General features: G+C 45.5%; 1 protein-coding gene across 1 annotated transcript; it reads left to right on the forward strand.

Annotated features, from left to right (window-relative positions):
* The first annotated feature begins 2033 nt into the window (after positions 1-2033).
* On the forward strand, positions 2034-11522 carry S100a10 (S100 calcium binding protein A10). The gene is made up of 3 exons (XM_021158870.2): positions 2034-2139; positions 7811-7962; positions 11126-11522. Exons 2-3 carry the CDS (start codon positions 7831-7833, stop codon positions 11285-11287), a joined length of 294 nt encoding a protein of 97 aa, XP_021014529.1. The 5' UTR covers positions 2034-2139; positions 7811-7830; the 3' UTR covers positions 11288-11522.
* Positions 11523-12064: the final 542 nt, after the last annotated feature.

Below are 12064 nucleotides of genomic sequence, written 5' to 3' on the forward strand. Positions count from 1 at the left end.
TGAAAAAAACAATCACTAAAGGAATGAAAAGGGGGGAAACGAGTGAGTGAACATGGTGATCTTAATAAACAGAGACACAGAAAAAACAAAAGTGGGCCAGAGATGTAACTCATTAGTAGAGGACTTACCTAGCATGTGAGAAGACCTGGGTTCAATCCCGTTTAATCCTGGCAGCTCAAAAACATCGAGGGGTAGGGAGAGAATGAATACTAAGGAACAAAAGAGGATACCGCCAATTTTAAAAAATCAATATAATCAGATGTATAGGACTAGAACGAAATACATGAAAATGTTTATTATTTGGTCCATACATTTATAAATAATTATTGTTTTAGCTGCTGTTTTCCAAACCCTTCACAAAGGGAATGTGATATTTGGGTCAATAGGGTTTCTGAGGGTAAAGGTGCTGTTGTGTAAGCCCGATGACCTGAGTTCTAGCTCCAAGTTCCACACCAATGAACTGACTCCTGAAAACTGTTCTCACAGTGCCATCCATGTATGTGCTCTGGAGAACATGGAGGCACATGCACAGACACACAATAACTTTTTAAAAAGCACTGACACAGTGAGAACCTCTATACCTGCCTAAAAGGTTATAATAGACTTGCAGATTAAAGAATTACAGTGATTATTTGTTGAGTTCTTATCAAATGTTGCTTCCTCCGTGAATGAGATTGTTGTCCCACTATGGGGCCTTAGAAGCCCCTGTCCAACATTCTTGTACTGCTCAGCAACCACAGGGAATTATTTACAATATCCTCAGAAATGTCGGCGCTCTTTGAAAGAAGAAACTGATTCCCCATCTCTGAATCAACAGGCTCTAGCACAAACTAAACATTCTAAGGCTCGTGCCTCAGCTGAAGAAAACCAGTGAGTAGTATTCTAAATTCAATCGCATTTTCCCTGAGATTTCCTCCACAGCTGTGACGACCTGGGGAGGCCTGTGGGAAGACTTGGAAGGAAAAACTGCTTTTGAAGAGCCAGAACTGAGGTTTCAGAGACCCTGGAGAAAACAGAGTTGGATGTTCCTGACCTCTGCTGAGACTGTCACGTGGTGGCGCATAGAGAATTCCCTAATTCTGTTTATCCCTTTGGAATCTCTCATCCTTTCCAGGACTTCCCCTGGGAACAGGGGAAACCCCAGTGCTAGGGACTGGGCTGTGTCACCAATAACTGCATTTAATCCCAAACCACAAATAAAATAAGTATCGGGGAAGGGTGTGATTGTCAGTTAGGATACACTTCAGTCGTCTCTAAATATCTTCCAGAAATTTCTTCCAAAGAGCTTTTTAGAGCCAAGTAGAGTCAAGAAGGGGGCTCCGAAACAGATCTTAGTAATATTGGCCACAGCTGAAACACCAAGCAAAATCACAAACTGTACCAGCAAAGGTGAACCCTGTTACAAAGAAGCCCCTGAAGCTGAAAAGTACTAGCACACGCCCTGCTCCTCACCACCCAGTGGTGGCAAGGCTAGGCTGAAGCCCAGGGGCCTTGCTTCTGCACTCAACACAGGCGACCCCAAGACCAGGTCCTAGAGCAAACTAGGTGTAGGCGCGTTCCTCCTGCTTATCTAGGAAATTATTCCTAACCCTGCAGGTTCCTGCAGAGGCTCTTGGCTCTGGTTCTGGCCGGTATGCCTCGCAAGACGGCTGGATTCTTATTTCTACACTCACCCACTTTCTAAAATCAAACCTGAGAGGAAGGGCACGGCCCTGGATGAGAATGCCCTGAAATACTAAGAGCATTCTTCCGCAGGGACGTTTACAATAGGGCTGCCTCTGGGGACCGGCAAAGTTAGTCCTTGGCAGAGTGGGAAGGGTGTGTGTGTGTGTGTGTGTGTGTGTGTGTGTTGCGTTGTGTTTTGGAGGGGGGGGGGGGGGGGGGGGAGAGAGAGAGAGAGAGAGAGAGAGAGAGAGAGAGAGAGAGAGAGAGAGAGAGAGAGAGCGCTGGTGGGGCGGGGTGGGGGGCAGGAAGGGAGGGATGGGTGGGGAGGGCAGCTGCCTGCCCTCTAGGCTCCTCCCGCTCCGGGGCGCCTCCGCCCTCTGTACCCGCCTCGCGTACAAAGACGCGCGGTCTTCGGCGCTAGCCTCATCGTGGTGTGCCCAGCTCTTCCAAGGACTGCTGCGCCTCGGGGCCCAGGTGAGTCCCGCACCTAATATCTGCCCTCTGGGAACCCCACACCCGCTTGCTTCGGCCTCCAGCCAGGCTTCGCGAGGAGCCGCGCCCCGCGAGCCTGGGTGGGGCCACCCCTCCAGCTCGCACACTGCTTCGGACGCCCCCAGACCCGCTGGGGCGGAGGCCAGTCTTGTCTGGAGCTACCCTATCCTGGCGGTGGAGCCGCTGTTCTGTTCTCCTTTTCCGCGTGTGGTTCTTCATTCTCATCTTTTCTACTTTGCAACTAGTCTTAGAGTTAACTGGAGTTTAGCAGAACCTGCTTGCGCTCTGTCCCAGTTGGCAGTTCCATGAAGCTTCAGGCTACAGGCAGACCTCAGACCAGATGTTCATAGCCTCCTCCCTAACCAGGCTGTCTGAGCCGCTTTGGCCAGGGAGGACTGGAGGCTTGGCAGCTGGAGGATTTCCTTTCTGAAGGACCCTGCTCTGCTTGTTGCCTTAGCCCCAGTGCAAATTCCAGGTTGCTTCGGAAGGATCTTTAAAGTAGGACTTTCTGTCTCTCTACCAAGTGTTCCTCTAGCTACTCGGATTAAATAAAGGGGACCAGAGAGAGGTGGAACGAGAGAGCAGGCTTGGTGAAGAATCTTCAGTCCGGGATTAATTTGATGTGGTGCAGTGAGAGGGATGTACCTGCTTCACGGCCTGAGCTTGGCCACAGGAATGACTGACCTCTTTCCTAGCCCTGCCTAGGAGGACTCTGGAGAAATTGCTGAGTGGGTGGCAAGCAAAACAGAAATGTAACAGACTAGCAGAGCCCGGATCCACATTCTGAAATCCACAGGACCCACCTCTCTTCATTCTCCTACCCACACCCCACGCCCCAGGAAAGCCAGACACATTCTGCAGGGTGGGGCTAGCACAAAGGGTTCCTGGATTCTCCTAGTGATCTGCGGCCTGTGACTCAGCTGTGAGACCTTGGGTGTGGCCTAGCTGGTTGCTGATTCTCTGTGGATGGTTTGAACAGATCGCTCCCTGAAGGAAAGAGGAACTGTGCCATCTTCCAGGGCATTTTCCAAGAGGAAATGAGTCACAACTAACTGGCCACCAACCTGCAGGAGGGGTTTCTTGACTGAGCTGCCTGGAAGGGCAGTAATTAGACTGGCAGAACCATTCCAAGTCTGTCCCGTCCCCCCTCCCCCCAAGCTTCAGTTTCAGCTTCCAGGAGTGGATTTTTGCATGTTATACTTCAAATTAGGTAGAAACTCCCTGTCAGAGAGCTTGCCTTCGGTGTGTTTCAGCAAATTGCAGACGGTAATGCCCAACGCTCAAGCAGGAAGGAGGAGTTCATATAACTCCCTGAAATTCCATTTACCTTAGTCCTCCTCCCACTGCCTATGCAATGTCACTGACCTTCTAAGAGTAGTGTTGTTTGTTTGTTTGTTTTTGGTCTGCTTGGCATAGAGCAGTTATTTGGGTTCACCCTAATTTCTAAGTGATGCTGTTCCCTGGCTTTTCCTAAATACAACATCAAATGGGCCGTTGTCCTCTTATGTCTGGCCTCTGGCCAGCCTCTGAGCAGTCACCCCAATGTGGTCAGGCCTTGGGCTGGGTGGGGCTGAGGCTAGATACCTCCCTGCTTTCTACTGACAGTTGAGAGAGAGAGAGTCATGTCTCCCCGCCTCCCAGCAAATACATAAGTATTTGATATGCCTTGGACACATTCCATCCATTTAAGCCTAGCTAAGAGAACAATAGGATTCTTTCAGAATTATGAAATAAATTAATGCTCACAGTGCTGGGGAAAGATGGGCTCTCAGGATTCACAACTTAGGAATCACACCTCAAAAGCAAAGGGAGTAACAGGCTTGGCACGTGTGAGGGTCTAGCTCTTCAGGACCACCACCCCTGGTGGGAGGCAGGGAGGGCCTGATTGACTTTTAAAAACAACTTTCAACCCATCAACTAAACAATTCTCACTGGTCAGTGTAGCTGATGTTGTTGGTTGGGTTGCTGACTCATGACAACCCCTCATGGAAAAATGGATGCTCTTGGTTGAGCTAGAGTTCTTTCTTCCTATTGAATTGCATCTGGAGCTTCCTTTAGCAGACCATGTCTGTAGTAAGCAAGTTTTATTTGGTGAGAAAGTCTGAGCTAAAATCCATTGTTTTAATTTCATTCCTACCCCAAATATACTGTAAGGGTCAGATTCAAAAATGTCCTCTGGATTCAATTAAAAAAAAAAAGTATTGCTCTTCAAATTCTCCTAAACAAAAGAATAGAAACTCTACAAATGTTTTTAAAATAATGGATGTTTGTGTTCACTGTCACCCTAATTCTGGGTGGCTTCAAGAAAAGTAAGATATGGACAAAATACAGATGAACAAAAGTAAATCAGGCCTCCAGCTTCTGAGATTTATAGCCTAGACTTGGGCATAGGTCCAGAACAGACATTTGGGATTGCTTAGGAAGAGGGACGCCCACCCTATGCCCCTCCCCTCTCTTAAAGACCGACAGAGAAAATAAGAACATTCTTGGAATTTAACACCATAGGGAATGTGTGCAAAGTAGGTGTTTGCTGTAAAGGAAACAAAACCAGGAATTGTCTCCTTCAGAGGAAGAGACAGTTAAGACAGGTTGCTCAGGCTAACGTGAAGGGTGTAGGCGGACATCAGAATAAAACGGTTCAGTACAAGGTGAGTGGGTAAGGCCTGAGTCTTCCCTGCAGAGCTGGCCAAGCAGTGGCTGGTGTGATGAATGAAACCAAGAGAAACAGCAGAAGTGAGAAGCTTGTGTGTCTGACCAGACCTGCTTAACAGGACACATAGTTTATCCCTTTGTTTCTGAAATGTACTCTATACTCCGCCATTCCATTCATAGGTGAACCCTGCTGAGGCCTTTCCCCCCCCCCGCCCTTCCCAGAACTCGTCCTTTAGCTGCTGTGCTCTGAGCTACCTTATTGTCAACTGCCTAAAGACAATTTCATCTGTATCCCTTCTACTTTGAGCCATTCATTTAACAAATGTTATCTAGTGGTCTCTCAACTAAAGCAGAATAATATGTGGTTCTTGACCAAGACAGTTCTGGAGGCGAGGCAGACAGGTGAATAGACCAGGTAGGTTTCCCCAACTCTCAGACCAGTGTCCAAGGCCCTCATGACAAAGTGTTACCCAATCAGAAGGGGAAGGCCCACCCCATCTGGAGTGAAGTTTGGGAGGGGGGTGTTAGGTGGAGTAGAGATGCCAGATTCAAATTCCTGAAAAGCTTTCATTCTAGTAACTGATTATAGAGTGTAGTGATCCCTATAATGCACGCAATGGGGGATTGGTTAGGACCACTCTGTCAGAGAAGGACAATATGATGCATTTGTTCATCCAAGAGAACAGCATTTTCACATTTCTGTTACACGTGTTTGTTTGTTGTTTTGATTCTTGAGGCAGGGTCTATACCACCCAGCCTGACTGATAACTCCATTTCACATGTCTCAGCCCCATCTCACTCCCGATTGCTCAGTTTGTAGTTCTTGGGATTGCCCCTACCACACCTGGATTCTTTGCATTACTGTAAACCTTTCTCCAGAGTAACTCCTTTCTTATAGCCCTGGTCAGTGCCTTCTGGGATCAAGGTCATATGCTGTGAATTTCAACTCTGTTTTCACTTTCTGGCCAGACTCTATCTCTGTGTTATTATTGCAAGTATCTTGAACAAGCAGGGAGTCAGTGGGCTGCTCTGTGTGTGGAATAAAACAGGGGAGTTAGGGATAGAGGACCTGGGGCAGAGGTGAAGCTTCAGGGAGGAACATTGTCACTTCATAGCCCTCTGGGTAAGGCAGGAAGAAGTGGACTAACCTCAGACCTTAGCTCTCAGCAAGGTAGCCTGACTTCACCCTCCTGAAGAGGACATTCAAGTGAGGCCAGGATTTCCTCTGCTTACAGCTTGCATTTCCTAGGAGTCCTAAATTGGCCTGTTTAGGGGGAAAACCCTCTTTAGCTCTGCAGTATACTCTCCTGATGCCTGGGAGGAAATACACTGGATACCCACCTGGTTCTAACAGTTGGGATGTCTGGAATCTGGAGTCTTTGCTCTGAGAGGAGGTCAGAAAGCTCTGTGGCTCTGATGTGGACACAGACTTTAAACTTCGTTGGCATCTGGCTCCTTTCCTGAATGATTGAAGGACTGAGGTGGCATTCCATGTCCTTCATTAGGTGATTGAAATTCAGTTCTCTTAAACTCTGTGCTTTAAAATAGACTCTCTGTAAGCCAGCCAATGCCATTAGAAACCCATATCCAGGATTAGGGAGGTGGGGCAGATTCAAGGAGTATAAGATAGGAAAAGGGGAGGGGCTCCCCTGGATTTCATGCCATTGTGCACCTTGAAGTGTAAACTTGCTGCTGTCCACGTCATGCATATGAATCAGGCCAGATCCTCACTGACGGTGTTCTCAGGTGTGGGATTCCTTAGCGGTTCTTATAATTTTTCTGAGGCAAAGAGGTAGAATTACAGCCCTTAAATATAGCTCTTCAATGCTAGTGTTCAGCGCCACGTCTTTGACTCTGTAAAAGATAGTATTTAGAAGCCAGGCCTAATGGCTCAGACTCAGTTACTCAACAGGCAGAGGCAGGAGGATCTCAAGTTAAGGCCAGTCTAGGCAAGTTAGTGAGGCCTGTGAAAGAGGGTCAGGGTGTATATATAGTTCAGTGATAGCCTGTCCTAGACCCTAGGTAGGGTTCAGTCCGTGTGTGTTGGGGTGGGTTACAGAATTTAGGGATCTGAACAGGCATTGTCAGCAGCAGGATTCAGACCAAAGTATGCCCTAGGTTCCTGTTGTTGGTCTTCAGCAGGAGAAGTTGTCAGCTTCTCCTGTTTGCATTCAAAACTCTATACGGACACTGAGCTCCTCTTGGCACTGGGTCTGGCCGAAACCTTTGCCCCAGTTCATTGTACCAAACACAGTGACCTAACATTTCCTTTCCTCTCTTTAAACTCTTCATGCTGAAAGGCCCTTGGTCTCTCAGTGCACCCCAGCTTGTAAGGAAAACGCGTCTTCATAGTCATACCAAAAATGTATCTGGCTCCTGAAGGAGTTTGTACATATATGCGTACTCATTCCTTTTCTGCTGAACTTGATAATGAACTTTATGGAGTGTGTGCTCAGACAGAGCGGCTGCGTTTTACTGCTAGAGCATGAGTTCAGTGTTTGTAGAGTACACACAGCCCACAGACAAACCCATCTATAAGCAAGTTTCTAATCTATAGAGTCAGATTGGTCCAGGTCCCTGCTTCAAGCCAGGGAGGCTGAGGCTTACTATAGTAACCAAGTTGGACTTGTGACTTGTTGGTGTTCAGCCATTTCAAAGAATTACATTTTCTGTGCCAAGAGAAATAAGGAAACATCTCTTTAACTCGGTACTTTGTAGTTAAAAAGAGCATCTCTAGTCCTACTTTCCCAGAAAATTAGATCTTCTTTTTCTTGATTAGGAGCATATAGAGTGGCTGACAGGAGTAAATCCCACATTCTGAGATCCAATACCTGAAGTGTCTGTTGCTACCAACAAAAGCCCCCAAACTGAGCCTTGGATTGATTAAATTTTATGGGAAAGGTAATTAGACCTTCTGCTTTCTCCTTTCCCATCACTGTCTAAAGATTTTCATACCTGTGGTTTAAAAGTTAGTTCAAACTCTCTTTATGTCCTTTAACAGGTTTCGACAGATTCTTCAAAATGCCATCCCAAATGGAGCACGCCATGGAAACCATGATGCTTACGTTTCACAGGTTTGCAGGCGACAAAGACCATTTGACAAAGGAGGACCTGAGAGTGCTCATGGAACGGGAGTTCCCTGGGTTTTTGGAAGTAAGTGCTGAAAGTCTCAGAACCAGACATAAAAATCAGAGTGCCCTCCCCTTTCTTCTATCCCTTCCCTGTAGGGTCACTACTTGGGCGTGTTTCACATCCATTTGCTTGGTAGATGGTACCTACTGTGTGTTAATATATCACAGGGGCAGCAAAGTGGAAAAGATTCCACCCCTGGCTTCAAAGAACTCTCAATCTGCAGGTGAAAATATCCACACCCATTGGCACATCATGAGGGGGAAAGGCTTTTCACAAGTATGTAATAAGCCAGGGATGCTACACCTTAAGTCTATAACCTTCATGATGGAAGTTCCACATTCTGGTCATATGCCACTGGGAAAAACTTGAATCTGCCCTGTGTGTGGATGTGAGGTGCAGGTTGAGTCTAGGGCCCCATTCAGGCAAAGCAGGTGCTCTCTTGGAGAGCGCCCCTCTACTCAAATCTTCTTAAATCCCTATGAACAAAAAGAATTTTCTTCTTTTTCCAGCTCTAACCCATAAAGGGATCATGTTAATTGCTGGCTGAATAGGAACAAAGTGTCACTCCAGAAATAATTGCTTTTTACAATGTCAGTGTCATCTTAGGAGCCTGGAAGCACAGCCTAGTTTATATCCCACTTTGGGAAGATTGAACAGGACTTCTCATTTATGGTAGCCAAGACATTAAGTCACTAGGCATAGTTGTCCTTTGACTTTATAGGCCTCCAAGAAACAGTTGCTGAATTTAATATTCATGTAAGACAAAATATTGCTTGACACAGTAGGACATTGTGGTATAATCCCATCTTTTCCTGGAAAGAAAGGTTGGTTTCTTGTACTGAGTGCATTAGTCCCTGAAGGGTAAAGGGAAATGAGGGTAGATCGCTAGATCCCATCTCTTGTCATCTATCTGATAAATAGCACACTATCTAAGGCCCTGGTTCCTACTCTAATAAACACAGGGCTTTGCAGGAGACTGTTTTTACACATCATCAACATCAGTTAAATAGGTGGCCTGGCTCCTCCCATTAAGCTGCAGTCACCCCAGTACTAGCTCAGTGAGCTAGTTCCTTTGCTATACTGTGATGAAGTCCCAAATAAGCACAGAGAAGCACTAGCTGTGGACTAACAGTGACCAATGGCTTTCATTCTCTAGTCCTGGTTCACATGCCCACTTTCCACTTGATATGATTCTTCTAGATAAACATGAAGTGCAAGAACAAAATGTGTTCTTTGTAAGCCAGCCTGTCACATCTGCAGAGATATTCTCAATATTAAAATATTCACTCATCACATGTGACCAAAGACACAGATCCTTCCATAGCCAAGGTTCTGTGACATGAGAAACACAAAGGATGTATGCAAGGGGTTGAGCGAGCCAAGGCAGAGCAGCCTACTCCAGGCACAGACAGGGCCGTAATTCTAGACGTGTACTCACTGCATTAACAGACCATTTTGTTTCTAAAGTAGATGGCTTATGTCATCCAAACTTCACTCATTCTGACCACAGCCAGGAAGCTGGGGGTGAGGCCAGAATTAGCTGCATATTGCAGGTTTCAGTTGATAGCTTAGGGTAGGAGTTTGCAGTCTTTGGTAGACAATATGGCTCTACCATAAGAGCTCTCTTATGTATCCAGCACACTTAAATATTGCATGTCAGTCAGCTCTTCCCTTAATCATTCAGTCATTGGAATTCATAGCGACTTTGTGCCTCTTAACAGCCTCTACTGCATTAGAGGTTATTTCTCTCTGAGACAGCCTGGACCTATCTATAGGAGTAACCACAGTTTTGCACTTCTAACCAGCAAAAGGAATAATCAAGCTAATCACCATAGAAACAAGATGCAAGTCCTGGCATCTGTCTATTTCTGTCCCACACACTCGTGCTATGCAGTTAAGGAGTTTTTTGATTCTACCATACATATTCACTGGAGTAGATCTGTGTGTGTGTGTGTGTCTGTGTGTGTGTGTGTGTGTGTGTGTGTGTATGCATGTGTGTGTGTATAAAGGCCCAAATTTGATGTTAAATATCATCCCTCAATCACTCTCTGCCTAAAAAATTTTTTACATTAATTAATTAATTAATTTTGAGAGTGTACCGTAGGATGCATGAGGAGGTCAGAGAACAACATGGAGAAGTAGATGATCTCCTTCTATCATATGGGCTACAGGGATTTAGTTTAGGTCATCAGACTTAGCAGCAAGCAGACTTACCCACTGAGCTATCTCACAGGTCTATCACATTTGAAATAAGGTCTCTGACTCAACCTTGAGCTGGCCAGTTTGGCTATACTGGCTGACTAGTAAGCCTTGGGAATCTTTCTGTTTCTGCCTCCCTGTTGCTGGGATTCTAGGATTGTACCAGCTTTTACGTGGGTACTGTGGGCGCCAACTCAGGTTCTCATTCTGGCACCTTACCAACTGAGCCGCCCTCCCAGCCTCACACACTTGTTTTGAAAGTTGTTCAATGTATGAGAATAAGATGACATACATTTACCAACTCAAAGATTGGAAAGAAGCAGACCACGTGATTAGCATTTCAGTTCATGAAGAGTGGAAGGCCTTCTAGAGAGGATACTCAACATCCAAACTCCTGTCTTCATAGTTATAGTGGATATGTGAAGACAAACTAAACTGTGGTGGACTCAGGTGACATAGCTGATATGACATACAATAGCACACTTGGTTGTCTCAGCTGCACGAAGGAGAAAAAGAGAATTCTCCGAGTCTTCTCTAAAAGCAAAACCCAGTGTCCTCATGAGCACCAGCTTAGGACTAATACAGCAGTGAGTGCACCCAAAACTTATCTCTGAGTAATCTGAAGCTCTCTCTTCATCAAGAGAGATCCCTTTTAAGGATCTGACCATGGTGTCAGGAATGAAAATTTGCTTTAAAAAAAAAATCTAAGTTTGAAGTAGAAAATGGTGAGGATAGTTCTTAGGCACAATCTAAATATGAAGTTACTGAAAAGGCACTCTAAAGAAAAAATGTAAAAAAAAAAAAACATGCTGATGACTTAACAAAGGTCACTTACGACCTAAGACTAGAACAGGATGACGTGAGAGATTATGCTTATGCACAAGGTTGTCAGAAGTTTGAATCAGACAAGATAATAGTTGCCTATGTTATAACATCATCAACTGACATTGTTTGCCTTTGTTCTAATTATTATTATTATTTTTAGAATCAAAAGGACCCTCTGGCTGTGGACAAAATCATGAAGGACCTGGACCAGTGTCGAGATGGCAAAGTGGGCTTCCAGAGCTTTCTATCACTAGTGGCGGGGCTCACCATTGCATGCAATGACTATTTTGTAGTAAACATGAAGCAGAAGGGGAAGAAGTAGGCCAACTGGAGCCCTGGTACCCCCACCCTGATGCGTGTTCACCCACGGGGTCACTTGAGGAATCTGCCCCACTGCTTCTTGTGAGCAGATCAGGACCCTTAGGAAATGTGCAAATGAGATCCAACTCCAATTCAACAATCCGAGAGAGAAAACTTAATCCAATGGCAGAGAAGCTTCTGAGTTTTATATTGTTTGCATCCCATTGCCCTCAATAAAGAAAGTCCTTTTTTTAAGTTCTGAATTTGAGGTAGTGTGTTTCTTGCTCCTTCTGAAATGCTTGCTCCCTGCTTCTTTGGGTCAGGAAGAGTCAGCATGACCTTGGGCAATCAGCATACCACAGGACTGTCTCCATAGGACCAGTGAAATGGGACCACTCAGGCTTGGATCTGACTTTTCTATTTGTTTTTCAAACTATGTCTAAGTGAAGGACCAAACCTCAAAGCGTTCCAAGAGGGCTCTTCAAGAACATATTCTAATTCCGTAACTCCTCACAGCATAGTCTTACCCATTAAATGAGTGCCATGGTAGCTAGCACCTTGGATACCCACAATGTATGAATCCATTTTCTCACTGCAAAAACTACAACAAAATCTAGAGTCAAAATAAGCCTATCAGAAAATGAGCCAAAGTTCATGTGGTGGTGGCACATATCTTTAATCTCAGGAAGCAGGGACAGGCAGATCTCCAAGTTTGAGGCTAGCCGGTCTACAGAATAAGTCTCAGGACAGCTAGGGCTACACAGAGAAACCCTGTATTGAAAAACAAATAACAACAATA

This window comes from Mus caroli, chromosome 3 (genome assembly GCF_900094665.2).
Source record: "Mus caroli chromosome 3, CAROLI_EIJ_v1.1, whole genome shotgun sequence".
In the NCBI taxonomy this organism is placed as follows: domain Eukaryota; kingdom Metazoa; phylum Chordata; class Mammalia; order Rodentia; family Muridae; genus Mus; species Mus caroli.

Bases quoted from the DNA above. Each gene is read 5' to 3' on its own strand.
- S100a10 (XM_021158870.2), top strand. From the start codon at position 7,831: ATGCCATCCCAAATGGAGCACGCCATGGAAACCATGATGCTTACGTTT. The intron at 7,963-11,125 runs GTAAGTGCTGAA...TATTATTTTTAG, and splicing joins AGTTCCCTGGGTTTTTGGAA to AATCAAAAGGACCCTCTGGC.